Source organism: Gymnodraco acuticeps, unplaced genomic scaffold (genome assembly GCF_902827175.1).
Source record: "Gymnodraco acuticeps unplaced genomic scaffold, fGymAcu1.1, whole genome shotgun sequence".
Taxonomy (NCBI): Eukaryota; Metazoa; Chordata; class Actinopteri; order Perciformes; family Bathydraconidae; genus Gymnodraco; species Gymnodraco acuticeps.
In genome coordinates this window covers 294,302-320,867 of record NW_022990463.1, presented here as the reverse complement: position 1 = coordinate 320,867, position 26,566 = coordinate 294,302, and the positions used below count along the sequence as shown (strand labels likewise).

The window sequence follows — 26,566 nt, the reverse complement described above, 5'->3', positions numbered from 1 at the left end:
AAGAAAATAAAGAAGTCGTAGCGCGCTTAATTGCTTCGCTTTTACATAAAACAGCTCCGCTCCGGCATTCCCGCGCTATGCGCGTGACCGGGAAGTAGGGCTGCACGATATTGAAAAAAACTGACATTGCGGTTTTTTGTTCCCCTGCGATATATATTGCGTTTTTTTTTAACCTGTTAAGCCCCAAGGTCCCGGCGGGTACTTTTTTTTCACAACACTGTGTCTCAGGGGATCTTAATATTTAAGAACCTATTAATGTGTTATACCAGATTAACGGGAATAATCTCAGCTAACTGACGATACAAACAATTTTTACAAAAACAAAACACAAGTCTCATAAGAAGCATCTAAATGACCCCTGAGCGAAAAATGCTAACGGACTTTGGCACAGAACTTAAGATAAAAGTACCCTTATTACTTATCGTAGCTGCACATACAAGATATCCGATTAAAGCTGAGGTTCCACAGATTATTTAGGTATATAGTATCATCACTGAGTCATCCGAATTCGCGACAGGGGAAGCAAACACAGACATCACCACACGTACCTTTTACGGAGCTTCTAGGGAGATCGTCTCACCGTGGCTGTCAATCTGATCAAAAGACGTGTTCAATGGCATTAAAACGAGAAAAAACGCGGCTGAATTGGTTAATCCATAGGTTTTTAACGTCTCTGTATAAAAAAATTATTTCATTTATAATCCATAATTCAATTTGTATGTACAAATCGCAGAGCAAAAGTTAGCTGCTAATGGTAGCCACCAGAGTGGCTGCTGCTTCCGGTCTTGGCTATGCAGCAGTCTAACACAAACACATTACCAAATAAGGAGTGAGAGTGCCGCGTAGCCAAAACCGGAAGCTGCATACACTCTGGTGGCTACCATTAGCAGCTAACTTTTGTGCTCCGATTTTTACATAAAAATGGAATTATGGATTATAAACAATTGCTTCAAAGCCACAGATACATTATTAACCTATGGATCAACCGATTCAGCCGCGTTTTTTCTCGTTTTAATGCCATTGAACACGTCTTTTGATCAGATTGACAGCTACGGTGAGACAATCTCACGTAAAAGCTCCGTAAAAGGTACGTGTTGTGATGTCTGTGTTTGCTTCCCCTGTCGCGAGATCGGATCGCTTAGATACTATACTTAAATAATCTGTGGAGTCTCAGCTTTAATCGAATGTATTGTATGTGCAGTTTCGATAAGTAATAAGGGTATCTTTATTTTTGAATTCTGTGCTAAAGTGCGTTAGCATTTAAAAAAAATGAATAAAACCGCACGTCCCTGCGGTGTGAATATCGCGCATGCGCATATCGCGGTTATCGCCATGACACGGTATATCGTTCAGCCCTACCGGGAAGTGCTTTTGTTACGTGTGACCTGGGCATTCTGATGAGAGTGATAGATGACAGTGTCAGGAGGTTGCAGAAGACAAATGCAAGCCATGGCCAAGACGAGGGTCAAGCCCACGAGTAGCCTCCTGCACAGTTTGCAAAAAATAATGATGGGAGAGTCTGCGCTGACGAGCCACATGAAAGGTACGCCGTAGTAGAGCATTTTAGATTAGGCTAACGTTGCATGTTACGTTTGTTTAAGCTAACGTTAGCAAGCTGAATAGCGAACTCGATGAGGGATAATAATAATTGCTGGGGACAATCATTTCAGAGGAGCGTACCTATGTTAATATGTGCGTTACAGTCGCCATCCTGTGGTGTTCAGAGGATAAAGCACTCACTGTTGTAATTCAACCCAGTCTCACGGCATTTCGTGTTATAGTCACGAAATATAATCTATTGATTCGACACAGAGCGATTTTGAAAGCAATGTATTTCTACTGGTAGTATGTTTCGTGCCTAAACCAAATGTGACTTGCTCTATCGAAATCAGTCACATTGACTCGAAGACACATTTTCGTTTGTATTACTGGTCTGGGGGAAGCTTGCGAGTGTGTGTGTGTGTGTGTGTGTTTGTGTATTTTTGCGTTTGCGCAAGAAACACCGGCTGTTGTTATGCTTGCTGTGACGTTAAATTACTCCGTTCTCTGCTTGTAATTATGCCGTTAAAAGCTTCAAAGTTGTATTTATCATCTGAATTTGCCGAAACAAGTTTAATATTCTGAAAGCCAATACTTTGTTTATTTGAAAACATATGAAAATAAACACGAATCAATAGATTACATTTATTTCGTGACTATAACACGAAATGCCGTGAGACTTGGTTGTGTAATTAGACCATAGCTTGATAGCAGTGACGTGCGGTGAGGTTCATGGCTGGTGAGGCTGGTGAGGCTTCAGAGTCAGAGTCAGATTTACAAATATTATATTTTGACCTTAATCGAAATATTCGGTTATTTTCAAAAGCTTTTTTAGTCTGATGCTTCGATTCATTTTAAAGAGACCGTTCAACAAAATGATACCCAAAATCTAAATATTGGATTGTTCTTTCTTAGTAAGATCCCATTTTCATTACAATTGTGGTCTTACCTTGACTTGAAGATGAAGTCCATGCTATCCTTCTGGACAACAATCTCCATTACCTGTTTGTAAAAGTCCTCCTTATCTTCCTCTAGTTTCAAAAGTCTAGTTTGTTGTTTACGTACCGTCTCTGCGTAGAATAACAGTAGCAACAAGAACCTGTGGGCTCACTTGCGCCCCCTTAAGTGCGGCAGAGGTTATGGCTGCCTCCCCTGGTGCTTTTTTCATTGCCGTTGTATGATGAGACCAGCGAGCCTAAATATCATGTGAAATAAGTTATTTAGAGACTATGGATGGCGAGGATAAATGTAATAGAGGGATCTACAAACATTACATTGGTGACATACAGTGAGATGGTGCAGGCATGCGCTTAGGGCCCGCTTTCCAGCCAGTTTCTGTGGGGTGACGCATTCTGATGTGAGGCAGATCTCATCTGTGCCTCACCTTACCCCACAGTAACTGGCTTGAGCGCGCTCACAAAATAAGTGCCCGCATTAAATTAGTGCCCGCGCTCCAGCCAGTTACTGTGGGCTTACGAGAGGCAGAGCTCGTCCCTGCCTCACTCCTCATCGCTACCCGTAGTTGTAGCGGAGCTCGGCAAATTAGCTGATTTTGACTATAAAAAGCGATTGGAATCATACATAAATCACATTTACAACACAGATCAGTGGAGACATTTTATTATTATTACTATTTTGTTTTTCCTTAGTTGTTTTTCCATTACATTGGAGTATGTCAGGTGAGGCTCTGCCTCCCCTGACTGCACGTTGCTGCTTGTTAGTATGTTGTTCTAAATTATAAACTGAGGATTTTACCACGTCGCTATGGTTGATACTTTTAGAAACAGGCTTTTATATAAAATATTTGTTTAGTATTATACAAGTAAAACTACATTTTGCTTTAATCCCATCATGTAATTGTAGAATGAACACAGTCTTCCTTTGAATATGTATAAGTCAGGTGTCTTGAGTAGTCAAAATTACCTACAAATCATTGTACAAATTTGTAAATATTAGTTACCTTTGTAAGTCTATTTTTATGCAGCTCTGCATGATTTTGTGGCTACAATTCAGGCTAATACGCTACCAGAGGTGGAATAAGTACTCAGATGTTGTACTTGAGTAAAAGTAGAAGTACTCAGATCTTATAGTGAAAGTAGAAGTACTCAGATGTTGTACTTGAGTAAAAGTAGAAGTACTCAGATGTTGTACTTGAGTAAAAGTAGAAGTACTCAGATCTTGTACTTCACTAAAAGTAGAAGTACCAGAGTGTAGGAATACTCTGTTACAGTAAAAGTCCTGCATTCAAAAATGTTCCTCAAGTAAAAGTAGAAAGTATTATCATCAAAATATAGTGTCATTGTGCAGTCATTGTGCAGATTGGTCCATTTCAGAATAATATATATGATATGTTTTATAATGATTGGTCATGAAAGTGTTCTCAAAGCTGGTAAAGGTGCAGCTAGTTTTAATCACTTTGTATACTGCAGGGTAGCTGGTAAATTTACTCCAGGTGGAACTAAATTCTGATTTAACACTTGATTATATTTCACATCATTCATCCAGATCTGTGAAGTAACTAAAGGTATTAGATACATGTAGTAGAGTAAAAGTATACTATTTACCTCTGACTTATGTTTACTGACAACCTAAAAGTACCTCAAAAATAGTAATCAATAATGTATTGAAAGGTTATTTGGCTGATTGTTTTCTATTGGCTCAGCCAGGTTATATGGGAGGCCCAGTCTACGTACAGATCACTCATTTTGAAATATTAAACTTAGTTTTCTTTTCTTTAATTTGTCATCCTCGTGTAGAATGCTATTATGAAACACACATTTGGTTGTTCATAGCATAAAGAACATCAGATTTAATGTGAGGTAGGGAAATAATCATTTGAGTATAAGTATGTGTATATAAATATGTAATTTACAATAGCTGTAAGTTGCTTGTAAAGCTTGAAAATGCACCTTGAATATGCTTGAAAAGTGCTTGAATTTGACTTTGGAAAAGGTGTAAGAACCCTGGGTACTAAGTCACTACCGGTAGCCGATTGGACGGTATCGGTATACCGTTAAGTCGGTGGACAAACGGTGCTGCTATCGGTATATGAATTACGCTACTTTCTTAGTTTAAACAATTCTGGTTGGTTGGGAACCCTCATCCCGTGAGACGTATACGGTTTGAGTACCACTCTGATTGGCCACTGTGAATGCCACTCGTCATCTCTCCTAACAGCGCTCTTATTATTGTGAGACTCCCGGGGGCAGATGCAACATCTTGCAAGAAACAGCCTTTTAATGATGCATACCCACTTAACGGGAAGAAACTCAGCTAACAGACGATATTAACCCTCTGCAGTCTAAGGGTATTTTCTCGATTTTTAGATGTTTTCTTAAATCACCTTTTAAATGTATTTCTTCTAACATGGCACCCCATGTGTTACATATCAAAATGTTCAGGAAAATCTCTGGTATTGCTATATATGCAAATTACTCACCTTAGAGCACTGTTTGATGAGATAAGTAGCTCAAAAGCTTAACATTTGACAATCCGATTTTCGGAAAATCTTCAAAACTCTTGTGAAAACACAAATGTACTCATGTGATCGAATTGTTTTGATGTTTTAGATTTGGTTACCAAAGTCTTAGGATCACAAAAGCAGTTAAATATTTGAATTACACTGTATATAAAAGTGTTATTCATGTCTAAAATAAAAAATATTTAATTCGAATTTTGAGTAAAATAGGTGTTTATCACTCTACTTTCACCACAGCAGGGACTGAGATACATTAGGACTGAATAGTGACTTCATATTACATACCAAGGTTCATATGATGTGTACAAATACAAATTGAGCATTCAAACTTTTTTTTCAACCAACAATTTATTATAAATATAAGAAACTGGAAAATCTCACTATTTACAATATTGAACATCAGAACTTTCAACCAACTATTCATTATACATGTCAAGACAGTGTCAAGGTCTTTGTCTGTCTTCCAAGACAGTGGGTCTGGCTGCTGTATATAGGTGGGGGTGATGGTGCATGGGCTGCTGTGTAGGTGGGGTGTACAAGTGCTATACGAGACCTCCACAAGACCTCCTTGCTGGCTGGGTTGAAGGTGATGGCTGAGCCTTTGTGCTGAGGTGTATCTTGACCTGGTGGCAGCCGCAGATGGAGGTGGAGGCAGCTGTAGTGATGCTGGTCTGCTGGTCCTTGGTGGTGATGGCTCTCGTGAAGGCCCTTGAGCCACGGTAGATCTTGACCTGGGGGCCGGCACAGATGGATGTTCTGGCTGCTGGATGAACGCGAGCCACTAGGCCCAGGCAGCTGTGAAACATCTCTGTAAAACAAATAAAAATGTAGGACAATAATTACAACTAATTTCATTGAAATAAAGTTCAAGTAAAATGTTGCTCAAGCACAAATAACAATGCACAGATAAAAAGAAAGTTTGGGAGGTTGGACAGGAGTCTCTCTCTCACACACACACAGGTATTTCCAGTTACTTTACATTCAGTATAAAATCACAGACACACATATACAGTGGGGCAAAAAAGTATTTAGTCAGCCACCAATTGTGCAAGTTCTCCCACTTAAAAAGATGAGAGAGGCCTGTAATTTTCATCCTAGGTATACCTCAACTATGAGAGACAAAATGAGAAAAAGAAATCCAGAAAATCACATTGTCTGATTTTTAAAGAATTGATTTGCAAATTATGGTGGAAAATAAGGAATTTGGTCAATAACAAAAGTTCATCTCAATACTTTATTATATACCCTTTGTTGGCAATGACAGAGGTCAAACGTTTTCTGTAAGTCTTCACAAGGTTTTCACACACTGTTGCTGGTATTTTGGCCCATTCCTCCATGCAGATCTCCTCTAGAGCAGTGATGTTTTGGGGCTGTCGCTGGGCAACACAGACTTTCAACTCCCTCCAAAGATTTTCTATGGGGTTGAGATCTGGAGACTGGCTAGGCCACTCCAGGACCTTGAAATGCTTCTTACGAAGCCACTCCTTGGTGTGTTTGGGATCATTATCATGCTGAAAGACCCGGCCACGTTTCATCTTCAATGCCCTTGCTGATGGAAGGAGGTTGTCACTCAAAATCTCACGATAAATGGCCCCATTCATTCTTTCCTTTACAGGGATCAGTCGTCCTGGTCCCTTTGCAGAAAAACAGCCCCAAAGCATGATGTTTCCACTTCCATGTTTCACAGTAGGTATGGTGTTCTTTGGATGCAACTCAGCATTCTTTCTCCTCCAAACACGTCTAGTTGAGTTTTTACCAAAAAGTTATATTTTGGTTTCATCTGACCATATGACATTCTCCAAATCCTCTTCTGGATCATCTAAATGCTCTCTAGCAAACTTCAGACGGGCCTGGACACAGGGGCGGACTGGCCATCGGGACGTTCGGGACGAATCCCGATGGGCCGGTACTGAAGTGGGCCGGTCGGACGATGTGGGCCGGCCGGTAACCGGCAGGGCTCGACATTAAATGGCCCGCTGGCCCGGAAGCACTATTTAGACACCCCGGGCCAGCATAACGTACTTTCCACTTGCCCGCTCGGGCCACTAAAAATATTGCTTTAAAAAAAAAATTGTCCTGTAGTATTGGTATCTTGACTAGCAATTTAGTTAACTTGTTTCGTTTATCAACGCTACAACATAGCGTTCAGTGAGTCGGTTGTCGTTGTTGTTGGGTGAAAAGCAAACAGCTGTTTGCTGCGGAGCACAGCGGGAGCAGGCTCCCGTGAGCCGGAGCGCGCTCCTTCACTACAGAATATCGCGCCACCTAACCATTCGCCAAATGTTTTTAATACCAGCGGTAACCGGCCAAGCGCCGGGCAAAAAACAATCTTCAAATAAAAGAAAGTCACCGGAGGAGTTAAAGGAGAGTGACAGGGAGTATGAGAAGAAGAGGGAGAGAAAGTTTCAGCTTGATCGATGGAGTTGGCTTCAGTGACGCGTCCTAAAACCCTTTTATAATCTATCGATTAGATTTATGATTCGAAAATTATATAAAAGTAGGGTAGAAATGTGGAGATTATCCGGCTGAACAAAACGTGCATTTATCAAACAGGTTTGTTTTCCACAGACCTTATTTCCAGCTATTTTCCAAAACCCTTGTCGAGGGAACCAGCAGCTTACTTCCTGGTTTTAGGACGCGTCACTGGCTGCACCTGTCAATATGATGCCAATATAAACAAGGTCTTCTGTCGGCTCTGTACTTCAATGCCGACCTATGCTGACAAGTAAGTGAAGAGTAGACAATATAAAAAGGTATTGGCGAAATGTCCCAGCAATTTAGGATAATGAAGGTTCAGGTTCTAATCAAATCAATTACATAGCCTGACAGGAAGGCAGAAAGTGCATTATACAAATAATAATAATAGCAGACATGTTTTAACAATGACCACAATATCATTATTTTAATAAACCAAATATGAACAATTGAGGAAAATGAGGAAGAACTGATAATTAAAATGTTGTAGTACAAGTAGTAATGTAGTTAGTGCATACATTACTATTGCAACAAATGTGTTAATTTTCTTCATTATTAGTGAATTCTTTTTTGGACGAATGCTCCGGGCCAGTGGTTACAATGGTGGGGCCAGTGACAATACAAGTCCACCAGCCCGGAGGTAGACATTATTTACCCTGAAATGTCTACCGCTAGTGAATTGTCTACCCCCCCCCCCTCCCCGTCGACAATTTACTAGCGGTATTTACTTGCGGTACCGCGGTGGGCCGGCGGTACCGAAGTGGGCCGGTCGAGAGTCCCGGGCTGATTTTTGCTCACCGTTCTTGTGATCATTTTGACCCCACGGGGTGAGATCTTGCGTGGAGCCCCAGATCGAGGGAGATTATCAGTGGTCTTGTATGTCTTCCATTTTCTAATAATTGCTCCCACAGTTGATTTCTTCACACCAAGCTGCTTACCTATTGCAGATGCAGTCTTCCCAGCCTGGTGCAGGTCTACAATGTTGTTTCTGGTGTCCTTTGACAGCTCTTTGGTCTTGGCCATAGTGGAGTTTGGAGTGTGACTGTTTGCGGTTGTGAAAAGGTGTCTTTTATACTGATAACGAGTCAAACAGGTGCCATTAATACAGTTAACAAGTGGAGGACAGAGGAGGCTCTTAAAGAAGAAGTTACAGGTCTGTGAGAACCAGAAATCTTGTTTGTTTGTAGGTGACCAAATACTTATTTTACCGAGGAATTTACCAATGAATTCATTAAAAATCCTACAATGTGATTTCCTGGATTCTTTCCCCCCATTCTGTCTCTCATAGTTGAAGTGTACCTATGAAAATTACAGGCCTCTCTCATCTTTTTAAGTGGGAGAACTTGCACAATTGGTGGCTGAATAAACTGTTTTGCCCCACTGTACATAGGCTACATCTGTTTACAAAGTCTCATCTGTACAGGACGGTAAAATAATCACAGGCACACATATAAATAAATCTATGACAGCCTCATCTGTACAGAACAGTATGACAAAATAATCGATGGCAAAAACATGTCCATAGCCACTGTAAATGTCTCCGTTGTGAGATGAATAAATGATTAATTTAATCCTCTACACATGTAATCTCACTTTTACACACCAAAATAACGTTAACACAGAGTAAACGTTTGCTAATGGAGAGTCTATTTTGTCCCAAGAAAAAGTTTATGACTATCGATAAAAAATATATATCAATAAACCTATTGTTCATTTTCGCGGTATTCCCCACACATTGCCAGTACACTATTACTGTACACTTACCCATGTCCAAATGGATCCTTGTTGTTGTCTTTGTATTGTTCTTCTTCAGAAGAGTCGAAGACTTCAGGTTCTGAGGCTCCATATTCCTGCTAGCGAAAAAAATCTCTAGCGAAGTCGGCAACTGTAAAGTTTTTTTTAGCCGTTTTCTCTGTCTCTCTCTCTCTCCTCACAGACGTAAACTGATGGGAGACACGTGGTTTATGTTTTTTTTACTTGGTGGGTAGGTCCTTAGTGATTTCTCGATGTCCATTGGTCATTTCAGACCATGATGGCTGCCGGCCGAGATTTCCTTGACGGACACACGAATCCACCAATCCCACACAGTGTAAAGTCAAGCTGCTTTGAGCGGCCATATTGGCTGCTGTGCCCTGGTTACAGTCTCACAGGAGATACCGCTGGAAAGCTACTCTTCCAGCGTTTCCAGCGCCTGCGCGTCCACTGACTCCAGAGGGTTAACCATTTTACCTACACGGAACAGAAGTCCAAAACCAAGAGTCTAAATCAACACTTAGCGAAACGGGCTAACAGGGCTACTTTAGCACATAACTGGCAAAAGCGATTTTTTTCTACTTCATGCCATCTGGACAAATGACATCACATGAAAGCTGAGATTCCAGCACAGATTCCATTGGTATAAGTCTCATCACTGTACGACCAAAACTCATTGAACTAGCAGCCAGGAAAGAGCAAGAAAACAACTTCACTTTACGTAGCCATGATGATAATGATGTCTTACCTTTGCTGTTTTGTGATCAAAGGTTGTGTTCAAGGGCATGACAACGGCTAATCCAATGTCTCTGTGTAACTTTAAAATGATTACTGATAATCCATCACTTTGGGCTCCACTTCAGCGATGAAGCTTTGCATTATTTTATGCAGTCCTCATTTCTAAAGGTCTTGGACAGGCCTGTGTCTTTCTCTTTCATTAGCAGCATTGTAATGGTTACAAGTTGAAGAACATAGAACACACTACCGTAGTCTCCCCACAGAGGGAATCCATCAAGTCCAGCAGTGAACCCAGTGGGAGATTCCAGCTGAGCTCTTCTTTTCTGAAAGCTTTTACAACTTTTTCAACCATTCACACACACATTCTTACACAGTGAAAGAGGCTGTCATTAAAGTTGCCACCTGCTCATCAGGAGTAATAACCATTCACACACACTCACACGCTGTTGGCTATGACACCAAAAGCAATATGGGGTTCAGTGTCTTGCCCAAAGACACTTCACAGAGTTGACCACAGGGGCCTTAGCCATCATCGGTCTGGACCTCCATCTTTCCATCTTTCTTTCTGATACAAAGGATTATGATAGTAGGTTGAGTTTATTCTGAGCTTTATATAGAGCACTTCTGACATTTCAACTGTGAGACAAGTTTGCAACCAGCAGACACCTGCACTTTGTCACAGTAGAAGCACAAAATACAACTATGAACCTGAACATGAGCAGAATATGTCCTCTTTAAAGATTAAATGTTGTTTCTGTACTCCTTTAGATCACCACAGCCAGAAATATAAAGACATGTTACTGTTTGTTTTTGGCATGTATTGAGCAGCTTACTGAGATCTCACAGTAAGTTTCCCTGTGGAAAAGGCTCACAGATTCCAGTTGTTGATTAGACCAAAACAAAGAGGGCTGAAAGAAGTACTGTAAGAAGCAGAGGTGTGGACTCGAGTCACATGACTTGGACTCGAGTCAGACTCGAGTCACCAATTTCATGACTTTGGATTCGACTTGACACAATCACAAAACACTTGCGACTCAACTTGGACTTGAACACCAATGACTCAGGACTTGACTTGGACTTGAGCCTTCTGACTTGAGGTGACTTGATAATTTAATTCAGAGGTCTCCAACACGCCGATCGCGAGCTGCCGCTAGAAGAGCAGACTCCAGTCGGGAGGAGCAGAATCTTCAGCCGCTCCTACTCTTGCTGTGAATCCATGCAGGCAGGGGCGGGACTTTATTTTTCTGAGCCACCATGCGGCCAATCATATGCGAGGACACACTAGGATCATACCATTATGTGAAAGAAGGGTGGGGGGCAGACGCTCGTGGTACAGGCCAGCTACACAGAGCGACGGGGAGACGGATTTAAATGCAAGCACGTCGGAAAAAGTCCAGAAATGAGCGAAAACCGAAAAAAGAAGCAGCATCTGGCTGCTTTTCAATTATGTTGGAGGAAGCAAAGCTGAGTGCAGGATTTGTAAAATGAAAATAACCTTCAGAGCAGGGTTTTTCTTTTGGTAACCACTCAGGATTTATTGTCAGAGGTGGGAGAAGTTCAGATCTTAATAATAATAATAATAAATCTCTCAAGGTCGCCGTACAAACACATAAAAAACAAGATACACAATACCTAACACCAGTATAAGAAACATAAACAAGACAATGCAACAAATCAAATCAATAAAACAGAGGATGTGTGATGGATAATGATCAGGGTGGATATGCGAGTGTGAAGAGATATGTTTTGAGGCGTGATTTGAAAATGGGGAGAGAGTCAGTGTTGCGGATGTCAGGTGGGAGGGAGTTCCAGAGGCGGGGTGCAGAGCGGCTGAAGGCTCTAGACCCCATGGTGGTTATACATTAAACTCCTTCTGAATCAAACCGTCACGGTAGCCTTACCTTACTGATCCCTCTTAAAATAGAAAAAAACACGTTACTTTACCAGCAGAGAGAAAATTGATTATTACATTTATTACTGTGACTAATAAAGAGCGGTTTGATTATTAAGTATTATTCTGTTGATCAATGTCATTACATTTGGTGAAAAGCACATAATGACTTGTTGAAGACTCGTTTTGTCAAAGTTTAGGACTTGGACTTGACTTGAACTTGCCCATCCTGACTTGAGACTTGACTTGGACTTGAGCGCAAAGACTTGAGACTTGACTCGGACTTGCAAAACAATGACTTGGTCCCACCTCTGGTAAGAAGTGAGAATAATGTCCAGTCAGCCCCTGTCTCCCCCCCACCCTGAGCTTCCCCTCCCTGGCCTCTGCCCATGCTCCACCCTTGCCCTGCCCCATTGCCACACCGAATCCCTCCTTTGGACCCCCTCCACCGGACCCCCTACACCTGCCCTCCTGGACTTTCTTGACTTTATTGTGGGACGTCTGGGATCCGTCCCTATGTTATGTCACGATCTGTCACACCAGTTTCCTGTTTTATTTTGAAAATTCTTCACCCCCTGCGTCATGTCTGTTGTTACTTCCTGTCTGTGTTTTCCCTCCCTTTGATTACCGGATTCTGTTCACCTGGTGGTGTTTTTCCTTCCCTCCCCAGCTGTGTCTTGTGCTTGTGATTAGCCAAGGATTTTTTTATTTTTGGATTAGTATATTTATTCAAGTTCTGGTTTTCTCTTGGTGGTTGTCAGATCCTTCTGTGTCTTATCTTGAAGTGGCAAATATAGTTTTGTTTGTTCTGTTTCGCCTGGCTAACTGAATAAAGGTATTTTTTCGTTTGAACCGCTGTCTGTCTGCATTTGGGTCGCTCTGCTCTAAACCCCATGAAAAATAAATTGAGCTAAATGTATTTATTTTTTCATAGAATAAGTAAAAAATATATATACTGTCCAACCAAAAAACAACTGCATCCTGTATTACATTATAATTAACATTTTGTGAGGAATACACTTGGAACTAATGTCCCAGCCCTGCCTGGAGGCTTTTCTGGATTCCCCTGGAGGAGTTGGAGGACATGTGGAAAAGGACATCTAAGCTGCTTTAATTAGCTTCTGCCACTGTGTCCCAGAGCTGTATAAGTGGTAGAAGATGGGTAGATATATGGAGAGGATTTACAGGTGTTTCAGTCCATCTGAGCTGCAGGCTTTATTCCCTCTTGGATTTTCTTGTAGTAACTGCCAAGATGGGCTGGACTAACAGCATTTCAAAGAGCAAATCCATACATGATAGCATATTTTTAAAGTGTGGTTAGGACACTAATACTCTGCTGCCTTGCTGTTTGTCTGTGACTGGAGCAGTGCAGAGATGCTTGCCTGCCCTGCAGTGCAGATGTTTCATCATTCAAAGTTCACTGGACCGTCTGAGTGAGCTGGATCATTTAAAAATAATTGTATAAATCAAATTTAGCATGGCAATGACAATCAGTAGTTACACTTTACGTATGATTGTTAGTGTGATTAATCAATTTGATAGTCAATTATTCATAGTACCAGGAGATGTGCTTTCGACAGGCTGTGTTATATCTGTCACATGTTTGCTTAAGCCTAAGAATATGGAATGATAGTCTTACAATGTAGAGTCGATTTCATAAAATACAGATCCTCTTCAGTTTCAGCTTAAATTAGACCATATTTTCTTGTTTTTGAAGCAGTATGGTTTACAGAATGAAACAACTAACAGAGGGCTGACAGTTCCAGAATGCCAAAGTGAATGTATTTTTTACTTTATCGGGAACCAATGAAGGGAGGCAAGTATCAGTGTGATGTTGGATCTACAATGGGTTTAGTAATGCACCTGGCTGCAGCGTTTTACACGAGTGGCAGGCGGGATAGGGCTTCTTGGCTAAGAAGAAAATACTTACATTACAAATATTTAAGCGTGAACAAAAGGGCATAGTTATTCTAGATCTCTAGCTGAAATGTTAGACTGATGGATTGATTGATTTGATTTTTTTGATTTGGAAGAATTAGGTGTGGGTTCAAATATTATACCCACGTTTCTTGTGGGGGTTTAAACATTGGTGTAACATTTAGCAAAATAAAAATATTAGTAATAATAATACATTTAAGTCGCCAAAAAACAGATACATCAAAATCCTGATTGGCGGAGTTATTAGGTGGGGGGTCTTAGTTCCATGGGAAAAGCAAGTCTGGCGAGGTGGGTTTTGAGGGCTTGTTTAAAGGATGAAATTGTGGTTGACTGTGATGTGGCTGGGGAGGGCTTTCCCGAGTGAGAATGTTGGAGGAAGTTTTCTTGCATCCATAATTTAAGTTATTTAGGGCAGGCAGTGAGGGTGGTGGGTGTGATGGACTTGGATGAGAGGTACGGTTGAGTGTCATTGGCCAGCAGTGGAAATGGATGCCATGAAGGCGGATAATATGACCAAGGGGAAGGATGTACACAGGATAGAGAGGAGGGGGCCGAGGACTGAACCCTGGGGGACACCATGAGTGACGGGGGTCGTGGAGGATTTGCAGTTATTTATGGAGATGACATGAGCAGCATTTTCCATGGTGGCCAACACATTTTTATTTGGTCTTAAATTGTAGTTCAACATTTATTGACGGTGGCCAGCCTTTAATGTTTAACTGAGTGGAATATGTTGAATATGTTTTACCAAAATGTTGGCTATATGTTAAGGAGTTTTCAGGTTGTGACAGTGCATTGCAACATGTTTGTTGATCTTGTTTATTGATATTTATTATTTTGATATTATTTATTTAAATGTAGATATGAATGTATAATTTATTTAATTTAATTTTGTATTGGTTTTTCAGTTGATTACCCTGAACGTATAATTCAACAGTTAAAAAGTTCAAATTATTATTTGTATTTGTTTTAAAGTACAATAAATGGATGTTTTCAAAGTCAATGAATAATCGCATTTAATAATCGCAATTATTGACCCAAATAATCGAGATTATGATTTTTGCCATAATCGAGCAGCGCTAGTATTGATGTCTGTCTGAGAGATATGAGGTGAACAAGAATTGGTCAGTTCCAGTTATGCCGACTGTGTGCTGGAACGTGAGAGGAGGATGGCTGATTGTGATGAAGGCTGCGCTAAGGTCGAGAGGATGAGGATGGTGAGGAGGCCTGATTCTGCGGAGAGGAGGATCCATTTATATAAAAACCTGTCTGAAAATGAGCTGATCCGATTTTGGCCACTTTATGATGTCATAACGATTTGGCTTGTGTAACCATTAGCCAATCACCAACCAAAGAAAAAGAAAATCTGCTTACAGTTCTGTTTCATATGGGTGTTGGGAGATGTATCCATAGATCTCTTAATGTTGCTCTCAAAGTGCACCAGATTGATGCATTTAACTTCAACATTTAAAAAAAATCTGGTGGTTTGATTTTGTTTCCCACAAATAAACACAGTTTGATCTGACAAATATAAAGACAACCAATTATATAAACACACATAGATATCAACCAATGATAGATGATAAACCTTTGCGTTAAAATAAAGTTTTATATACTGCTATTATTTGACCTGTCGAGCCAGAGAACTTGTTCTAGCATAGTCATTATTACTGTACATCTGTGTCTGGCAGCCTCTGAAAGTAGCACAGTAACATCACTATGTGTTCAAGCATAACATGTTTGACATGCTTCATCCAGCACGACAATATGACATTTAGCAAAACAGGTTTAAACATAAGGTGCTGAGTATCTGAAAGCTCTAATTGTAGCTTCATTTTAGAAATGTGTTTCCATTCATTCTCAAAGGCCCGTGTCATCTACCTCACAGTGTGTGTGCAGGTCTGTGTGTGTTCAGAAGTGACATGCTGTGTGTTGGTGGCTGCAGCTGTTGTCAGACTGGTTCTCTGCACTGTGTGTCTGGGCTGATGGCCAAGTGGATGCAGTGGGCCGGGGAGAGAGGAGTGTGTGGGGGGAGTCTCTCTTTGCGTGGCACAGATGAATGGGACCTCACATGGGAAGAAGAAACGGCACATTCTCTTCTCAAACTCTTCCTTTATGAATGTGGCTCTTTGATAGTGTGTTGTGTTTGTGCCTCTCAGTGAATTTAATGAGCTCCTCTGCTGCTATTGTAGGGAACCGCTTTGTTTCTGTCTGTGTTTCATCAGACTTAGACACCACTGTCCTCTGAAACAGCCTTCTATTATCTTCTCTGATTTCCAAAGATTCTCTGCAGCTTTCTTTACAATTTTCTGAACATTAACAATATTTAAACTATATACAGTTTGATGGATTATAGCATCGCTGCACTTTAAAGCTGTAAGGCATTCGAGCCAGATGAAGGTAAACTTGTAGAATGTCTTTTTTGTATCGAAGTGATCAAGCCACAGAAAGCACACGCAGGTGTAGCTTCACTTCAAAACTTGACGCAGCAAATGCTCGCTGCAATATTTGTAATGTGCAATGGAAATCAGGGCAGGGCAACACGCCTCACATGTGCTCCTGGTACACAAACACAACACAGCACTCTACACTGCGCCCTGCTGACAGACAGAGGGGAGTTGAAGGGTCAGGTGAACTGGAAGTGAATACAATAGTGATAACAGAAACGGTAGGGATAAGCGTAGGGTTAGGTCCAGGTAAAGTTGCCGCTCTGGTGACTGCTCTCCCGTGAGAGCAGCTAAAAGCATGTTTTGGATTAGCTGCTCTTCATCAGGCAGACCCTCAGTGAGAGTGACCTTCTTTATTGATGTGGGCCTTTTAAACTCTAAGGAATCTGTTTCCAGTTGTACTTAGACTAATTGACTTTTTTTTGTCAAGTGCCTGATCATTTTACCAACACGCTCTCGTGGCTCGGGCCTCTGAGGAGCAGTTGTTTGGGGATAGATGGAATGTGAGGCCAACAGGAAGTCACTGCTCCTGCAGAGAGGAGAGAAATAGAGACTTACCATCCTTTCAGCGGCACAGTCAGCGTTGCTATGTCAACTTGAGTTCAGCTGGTTTTTAGAGAAATACAACATTTCCTGTTTAATTTTAATGATGCCCCTCCACTGTGAAACATGATGTTCAGCCAATCAGGAGCCTGGATGACTTCATCGCTGCTGCAGTATTGGTTAATAATGAACACTGCCATCAGGATACTATTCAAAATGTTTAAAAGACATAGAGCCTATAGTAAAGTTCATAATAGGTCTTTAAATATTACTGTAATATTTACACATAAAGAGAAAGGAAAAAAAGAATGCAAAATATATCATTAAAATAGAAGAAGACAACAAATTAAAAGAAAAAGGAGAAAATAAAGTGTATTGTGTACAGTGATGATAAAGAAATATAACTACAAATGTAACCAGTTACATAAAAGTAAGCCCGTGAAAGAGAAATGGTCAGCGACAGTAATGGTTTCAAACATGTGGTGATAAGTAAACACAACAGTTATCTCCTCATGTTGAGACGTTCTTTGAAACATGTGCGTAAGGTATCGGTTAGGGATGTCCCGATCACCTTGTTTTGTTCTCGATCCGATTCCGATCATTTGATTTTGACAATCTGCTGATACCGATTTTTCCCGATCTTTATGCAATGCATTAAGAGAAAAAAAAGGTAACAGATAACGGCTGGTCATCCAACGCGATGAATTCAGCTATCTTGGCTGTTATGTTTTTGGCAGTTTCTCTTTCCTTTTAAAAGTATCCGCCTTGCAAACATTGCATCTGGCTGTTACACTGCCTTCACTTTCAATTTTATAATACTTCCAAACTCCTGACATTTTCTCTGTCCCGACTCCCGAGTCACCAGCTGAACGTAGCCTCTCGTTAGCTTGCTGCTACTATTAGACACTGCGCCCACTCTGTTGCCAGATTTGAGAGGAATAACCAGGTCTGAAAACAAGCCCAAAAGAAGCAACACATACATGATGATGTGTCATTTTAAACCAAAACTAAGGCCTCAGGATGACTTTAAGACGTGAACATGGTCATTTTAGTTTTGTAACATTAACTAAAATAAAAATATTTTATATATAAAAATAAAATCCCGATTTTTTTTCTCCCGATTCCGATCTTTTGAAAATCACGTGATCGGCTCCGATCCCCGATCACGTGACCAGATTGGGACATCTCTAGTATCGGTTAACAGGTTAACCCTTACGAAAAAGCTAGGTTAGAACTTCATGCAAATGACTACATAGTGAAGCAGGGTGTGTGTGGATCTTCAACAATGTCAGGGTTCTACACACAGCTGTAAACCGGTGACTGTACTCACTATTGATTGGTGTGACTACTGTATATCTTGATACTTTTAGATTTTATTTAATAGTAGGGTCGAAAGAATGAAAATTGTAAACAAACAGTGTCCATTCACAATGCACATCTACCTGTTCTGTGATTAAATGTCTTAGTGCATGGAGGTAAACAAACGGAGCTAGCACAATAGCAGCAGAACCTGTGTAATACAGCACTTGAGATATTATCTGCTGCAAGCGTGCAATCACTTTACTTCTCTAATTGTGATTTGATTTTTCTGGCAATTGTTAGGAATAAAAAGGAAGGTTGTAAAGGTGGTTCTGGGAGTGGGCTTCTAGATGGAGTCTAGCCACAGGTGGTCTGTAATTCTGCACCGTAATTGCCTGGAAAAGTGTATTACGGGTCTTCAGACCACTCATCCACTCTGTAGGGGTGGACAAGAGAAAAGGGTGATCGAGGCGGAAAAAAGGATGGATAACTTGATGTCCTGTGGTGAGACAATTCTGCCAGACACTTACAATATGTCGAGGGAGTATTATTATTCTGTGTGTTCAAAGAACACTTTCTGTGGAGGCTATTAAGTCCAACTAATGAAAAGGATGGCAGCAAATGGGGAGACAATCTCTTATTGAAATGTCATTGTGTTTAGAGACAGGTGCATCAGACGGCAGAGCTGATGCTCTCTGAGACCCTCCACCCACTGATTGGAAGCGCTCATTAGGATCAAACCAGGAGGATTTCTGCTCTGCTTCATTCATTCAAAGTGTGTTTGTAGCATTTAATCAAAGTCTTGAGCTGATTTCAGATACTGATAGCAGATTAATTGTTTCACACAAATGAGCAAGTGACACATAATGATTATTAGTGAGACTCACAGAACAAAACCTAAGCTCATGTCTCCCAAACCCCAAAGCACATGTTCGGCTTTGCACCCACATTGAATTCAACTTGGCACTTTTTGCACACAGCTCTTTTCATAGATTTACTTTCTTGGCATTTCTAAACCCCGCTAATCAACTACAGGATGTATTCAGTATTAAATAGGCACAGGTGATGTTACAGACATATGGCAAGTCTCAGCAATGTGTCTGTTAAATGTTATCCATGCTTTCTGCTTTCTCCCCACAAAGGTTTTGCTATATGTACTTTGACAGTAAGATTATGTTTAATATTTGTTGAGTTCTGATGTTCAGTGCACAAAGGAACATTTAAAAATGGTTGGATATACTTACTGAAGTAACAGAAAAATGTGGAGAAAAAAGATATTGCCAATTGTTCCTGTGTGTTTAGTCAATATATTCAAGTACATGAATATACCATAACTCACAATACCAGTACAGCACCTTAATGAGGGCGTTCGTTTATCTCCACACGATGTGAAGTCTCTTGTTACGTGTTTGTGTGGTAATATGAAGTGTGTGTAGAGATTAGTGCATTTATGTATTAGTGAATCAACCAAACATTGACCTACAACTGCAATTGTTGTAAATGTATTCAGTCCTTTTAATATCAAAATAAATGATCAAATAAGATGATTTGTTCTTTTCTTTGTCATATGTGATAGTTAACTAAACTGTCCTGATAATAGCACCAGCAGTAGCATAACGTTAGATGGTGATGGTGTTGGTCAGTGGATGTTTGCTCAGTCCTGATCATGAGACCTTCTGAAGTGGTACGAAGGTGGTTGTTATTTGGTGAGAAGGTAGCCCCTGTGCATGTTAAAATGGCATCAGAATGTCCTTCTGGATCTTTCTCCAGCTGTCCACCTGCTCCTGGTCCATGACCTTTGACCTCTTCCCTGTGAGTGGGAAGGTTCACAGGTAGCTGATCTCTTCTGCTTCAGGGCTTCATTCAGGCTAAAATGAGCAAGCTGATAAATTGACTTTCAGTTGAGTTAGGTCCCAAGGTCAGAGGTCTTTATTACTCAAATACCACCATTTTGTATACAGCCTAATTATACAACATGCTTGAGTTGAGTTCCTTCAGTAACCATGGTAATACAGAGTATGGTTATATGGTCATCACATCTGCTAGCTGGCCCAACGTAACAAAAGAAGGCCGGAGTGAAGAACAAAAGCGACTCATGCTCTTCATATTCAATTATTTGTTCATTGTACTTTTTAACTGGGCTGTGTTGATGATATCCAAGACACCAGAAAGGATAGTTACCATTGTGCCAACTCTAAAGGAAGAGTCTGATCATTGGGATGGATTGCAGGATTACACAACTTTTAAATAACATTGGGAACTGTGTGGCTTTACTTAACAAACCCTAACTAGCTAGTTTATGGGCAGGCTGAACATTTATTTTCAGTTGTTGTTAAACATATATATATATTGCCCTGGCCTGAAGTATAAGAGCATCCTGATTCAAAGACAATCATTTTCCATTGGTTTCAGATTCCAGATTGTTTTTGAGCTCCTCCTCATCTTTTTACTGTTTCGTTAAGTAAAAGTAGTACAATTAAGTCATACATAAATGATGAAACATACAAGAATAAGAGGCACAGTGTGAGATTGTAACATAAATATCTTTCTCTCTTCCTCTACAGAAGAAATGGCTAATCCGTCTCCAGCAAAGAGCATGGGGGACCCTGGAATCACCCCCCTGTCTCCCTCACACACTCAGGTAACTCTCTAATCACATCAGTGTCTATTCTCTGTTCTTCTCATGCTTTCTGTGTGTATAATACACAAATTACAATTTACAAAATACACAACCAGTTACAGTATTTAAAAAAGTATGTGTTGCACGTATAAAGTAGTGCGATAGCAGCAAAGTGATATTATTTTAAGTGGAAGTTCATATTGCACAGTTGTTTAAAGATGTATTACAGTAGTTACATTGTCTTACTAAGGGATAGCAGCCATTAATAATAATAATAGTTATAAAGCGGTATAAATACATATATATATATATTGAATATAAGTAATGTTGCACAACAGGGGTGTTATAGTGTTGCATTACAGTCTATTTGCATTATGTGCTCACATGTTTTAAATCACATTGAATCTGTTCCTCTTCTGATAATATAGTATGTTGAGGTACAGTTTGGTTAATGCAATATCTGTCTTTAGAGGCTCATATTGCATTTTGTGAATACGGCAAAAGGACTTTCTTTCCTTCCATGGCATCAAAACAACAGTGTCTGGTCTGTCTGCTCGTTCCACCAATTATTCATTGTTTCCCCTCACTCGCTCAAGTATCTTAAAGGAATGCTCCACTCATTAGATAATTAATCAAAACTTCAGTATTTAGTGAAACATTATGTTTAAACCATACCCTGAAGAAATCAGCGATATTCCCCGGTAAATAATGATTTTATAGCTCTTTTTTATCAAAACCTGTATATTCCGTCAGGCCGCTGCCATTTTGCCCATTTTCAGTAGTCACGTGATGGTCGTGACGTCATCCATGCGTTCACTTTGTAAACATGGAGTATTTGAGTTCGGACTCTTCAGCCGAGGAAGAAGTTTTGAGCAAAATGAAGAGATTGGAAGGGGGAATTCAGCCATACAGGTTCGAGCCTACTTAGTACTACTTAGTAGATACAATTATTTTGATTACTAGATATGTATGCATGTAGTACCACCCTTGCTAGCGATTCCCTCTCTAGTTTAGCATACTCAGCCTCGTTGTCCCTGGCCCTAGAACCACGATTTTATGGGGCCGGAAAAACTGGGGGAAAATACCCACTAGCCGGTACTACGCTATATGGAAAGGCCACCAAAAACTGGCCTGGCCTGGACGATAAAGGACGTTTAAACGGGGCTACCCGCTGCAATGGAAATGCGCTATAACATACCTTATTCTTACTCCGAGCACTACTTCTGGTCCTCCGTCGCTTCACACTTGCAGAGGGCGATTTCTCAACTGGCCGAACTGGTGTCCTGGTCGGTGATGACACCAGAAAGACCGATGGTACTGCATCTCCATTAAGTAATGGTTGTTCAATAAATCCCATGTTATGTTTTATCATACTCTCAGAGTAGTCGTCCGGAAACTTGAAATGTTCGCTGCATACATGCGCCTGTAGATCTTTCGGTTCGGGCCGGCCACATTTCGCTAGCCACTGCCTCCGAACGTACTTCCTACGCTTACCTTTTGGCAACAGATGGAACCGAGCATTCCGTGGATTGTTCCTATCAGAATTGTGGCAATGTTTCGCGATACAATGAGGCATATTTGAAGAGAGTAACTACAGTAAATAACATGAACATCAACGTGTCCTCGAAACCAAACGCATGGTTTACGTCACGTCCGGTAAAATAGCGCCGCCCACAGTGTTGATGTTATTTCGGTAATTAATCAGTTTAAAATCACTGATAATGTCATCGGATTAAAAAAAAAAAGAGAGACTGGCAGAGACTGGTCTGTTTTATCGGATGATAATTATTTAAAAATGAGTGTCATGAGCATACCATTCCTTTAAATAGCAATGTTAGAGCACCCCAGTGGGGGGGCAGCTTCAACAGTGATAGGACACAGGCCACAGAACACATCCTCCATCACTGTGCAGCTCTACAGCCAGGCCTCAGAATGAGCTGTAAATATGTCAGAGCTCTGTGTGTGTCCATGTGTGTGCTGGATGCTGGTTTGATCTTTAGCAATAAGTGATATTATTGACCTGATCCGATGTTGTTCAGTGACCGCTTTGGACGTGATGCTGTTGATGTGTGTTGTGAATGTGAATGCATGAAGTACAGCCTATATTGGTGTGTGTGTGTGTGTGTGTGTGTGTGTGTGTGTGTGTGTGTGTGTGTGTGTGTGTGTGTGTGTGTGTGTGTGTGTGTGTGTGACCCTGCTGTTGGAGACATTCTTTGCATCTTACAATTTATTTATTACTACAATAAACAGTATTTTATTTCACTGTACAATATTTATTTGTAGATTCTGTTCTTGTCTTTGTTATTATATTTACATGTATATAGACTCCTGCGTTTACTTGGTCACTTAAAGCATTCTCTGCATTATTTAGCTTATTGAATTTATTTGTTTGTATATAGTTTACTTCATCTGCATTACTTGCACATTGGTCTTGCACTATTTTATTGTTTTTTAGATGTGTTTTATTATTTCATGTATATATTTTGGTGCATTGTTGGAGGAGCTTGGGCATAAAGATGTGCATTGCCATGTGTCTACACTGTAGAGACTGTGCACATGACAATAAAGCCTAAGAATTGAATTTGAATCAGCATCTCATCCTGTCCCCCCCCCCACCCCCTCCTGCAGCAGAACGACACGGACCAGGTTCCGTCGGGCCCCTCCTTCGTGGTGGTGGTAGCCATTGACTTTGGCACCACGTCCAGCGGTTATGCTTACGCCTTCACTAAGGAGCCGGAATGCATTCACACCATGAGGTAGGCCAGCACTGCAGTGCAGACACTCTGTGGGGGTGGAGCCGCATCAGCATGTGCACATCCCGCCATCTTCAAAATCTGAAATCCTTTGCAACTGGACTTAAATCAATATGTTGTAATACCTTGTTTAAATCACTAGACCTTTAATCTCAAATATCCTAATTCAAGCACAAACTCATATTCAAACCAAAGAGTAAAAGCGTTGGCACATTTGAATTCCTTTTTTTATTAAAAGATGGGTTGTTGAAACAGTATGCTGATATCACTCAACATAAGGTATTTAAGAAAAGTATTAGGTACCATATTTCAAATAAATAAAACTATTCCAAATGATAGACTTGTCATTGCTAACAGTGTTTTGGGTTTGCAGAGATGACACTACATAATGTAACTTTAAAAATGTGCATGTGTTAACAATGTGTCTCGACCAGCAGGCTGTACTAAAAGCCTTGTGCTTGCTGTTATAGTTGAGCACATCTGATTAAAACATTTGAGCACAGAAACCACGTCTAGAAGCGGACTAAATGATGGTAGATTTATAGTTAGAGTACAGTGTGCCTGAGAATTCACACAGAAACCTAGGTTTGTGAGAACATCTTCTAGGATGATACATTATTAGTGAAACAAGCTGAACTCTGACCCTGGGTGGCATGAGCCCTCAGGGCCAAGCACCACAGGGGTTAACAGCTGACAGGAGTTTACTTCAATGACTCATGTGTGATTCTTCACATTCTTGGCATTCTCTCTAGAGCAGTGGTTCTCAAACTTTTTCTGTCAGGCCCCCCCTTTGGAGGAAAAAAAAAGTCGGGCCCCCCAACACAAATAGTCAGGCTTAGTGGCAGCGCCAGAGATTTCTTTTGGGGGTGCTGTGGGGTAGCTTGACGTTTCATAGAGGGTGCTCAAACATCTAGGGTTTCCCATTAATGTACCGGTCGCTACAGTGGAATGTTCTACTGCAACACTCCCCACACGCACATACACAGTGTACCCGCGACTGTCACAATGAAGGCTCGATAATCAGCTCACGGCATATAGGTGTAAGCAGGGGTAAAGTGCTATTTTTACAGGTGGTGTGTGGACCTCACATAGGGGGGTCCGGGGACAAACTCTCTCTCTCTCTCTCTCTCTCTCTCTCTCTCTCTCTCTCTCTCTCTCTCTCTCTCTCTCTCTCTCTCTCTCTCTCTCTCTCTCTCTCTCTCTCTCACACAAAATGGCTCGTTCCACACACACACACACACACACACACACCACACACACACACACACACACACACACACCACACACACACACACACACACACACACACACACACACACACACACACACAGAGCCCAGCTTTAATGAAACACAAAGACCCAGACGTAATAGTACTGTACTGCATCATATTATTTTCGAATCAATAATTTTTTTAATTATGATCTTTTTTTTTTTTTTAAATGGCATGCCTCTGCGCCCCCCAATTTGAGAACCACTGCTCTAGAGCTGCATTGTGGGATTTAGTGATTTAGTTCAAAAGAAATGGAGGCACATACACTTACAAACAAATAAAGCAGGCATGGGTCAACACCAGGCTCTATTTGAGATAACCCCTAAAGATATCTACATCATTCAGAAAAGAAAAAAACATTGATTGAGCCTGTGTTATATTTAGTTTTTCTTCTCAAACGTCATCATTGCGAAACGTGTTGAGGAGGACTTGAGTTAGCCACCATAAAAGTCACTAAGTTACAAAACATAGGAAGGGTAGGGATTTAGAACATAATTACTAATACTAATACGATTTGTTTTTATACTTTAAACGTTCCATATTTATCCAAACCAACAGAAACTCACTTATATCTTGTGATTTTAAAAGTAAGTTAAAAAGTATTATATTCTTTAATACCTTTAAAGAGTTAATATCCCACACAGGACTTGGTACTTTGCCTCAGGAACTCCCTCTCACACCAGTCATTGTCTCTGACTATCATAAGAAACAGAATGAGATATTTTAAGTGTTACTAGATGTGCAGTTAAACAGATCCAGCTGCTCTGCTGGAATCCTTACAAAAACAAGAGCTGGACCGAGGCGTCCTGGATCCTGTCAGGGTTTACGTTTCCAGCAAGGAATCCTTGAAAAGCTGTATCAGACGGGTGGGGGTGTTCTGGGTGCTGGTACCAGACATTCCTCATACTGAACATTAGCATTCACCTGCTGGCCTCACGTGTTGTGAGGGAAACAAATGATCCAGAAACCTGCTGGCGTCACAGCTCCTCATCTCCTCATCTCCTCATCTCCTCATCTCCTCAAAACCTCACAGAGATGCAGCTTCCAGATATTATTTGCATTGAATACACTGAAAACACTGAAACATTGACTTTAATTAAAGGTGGGGTAGGTCATTTTGGAGAAACCAGCTCGAGATCACTAGAATTTGAAAATACACAGCCGGAAAAAATCTGCCACTTCCTTCCAGAGCCCCTCCTCCAACACACACGAACGCGCACATGACCAATGAGGGCACGAGATAAGTGTGTGCACAGATGGAAGGCTGACAGGCAGGTAGGCCATCCAGTTACTTTAGCCGGCTCAGATGATTGGTCGTGCTTTTTACAGCGCTACGGTGTTATTTATTGTCAAAGCATTTACATTTTAATGTATTCATTGCTATCGGGATGTTAAGAGCATTCCACGGAATATAACAAAAAGTGTTTCTGAAATAAATTACATACCCCACCTTTAAGTGTATTATGTCAACAAATAAAAACTGTATTAGGGTAGTTGAAAGCAATATATGTTGTATTAAACTTGATATTATTGCTTTCAACTATGCGAATACAGTTATGTGACATTTGATGACATAATACATTTGATTAAAGTAAACGTTTCAGTTTTTCAGAGTACATTTTTTTTATAGTTGGCCTTCTCATAGAAAAAGACACATTTTACTCAGTGTATGCTTCAGTGAGGTGCATGATTCAGTATAAGCGTTGTTTGCTTTCCACCCTGATCTGGACAGGCTGCCTGGCGTGTTGCTGGTGTTCTGACCTAAAGGATAGGGCTGCCATAATATTTAAACAAATGTCCCATTAAAAGAGTAATGCCATCAA

The 26,566-nt window shown here is 40.7% G+C and overlaps 1 protein-coding gene across 4 annotated transcripts in view; it reads left to right on the top strand.

Annotated features, from left to right (window-relative positions):
- The window catches only part of hspa12a (heat shock protein 12A), a 97,838-nt gene that overhangs the window by 47,908 nt on the left and 23,364 nt on the right, over positions 1-26,566 (top strand). For all 4 annotated transcript variants that reach the window (XM_034226180.1, XM_034226179.1, XM_034226182.1 and 1 more), the window contains exons 2-3: positions 20,665-20,741; positions 23,349-23,476. In XM_034226180.1, the coding sequence (XP_034082071.1) occupies positions 20,665-20,741; positions 23,349-23,476 (205 nt within the window). The remainder of the gene's footprint in view (positions 1-20,664; positions 20,742-23,348; positions 23,477-26,566) is intronic.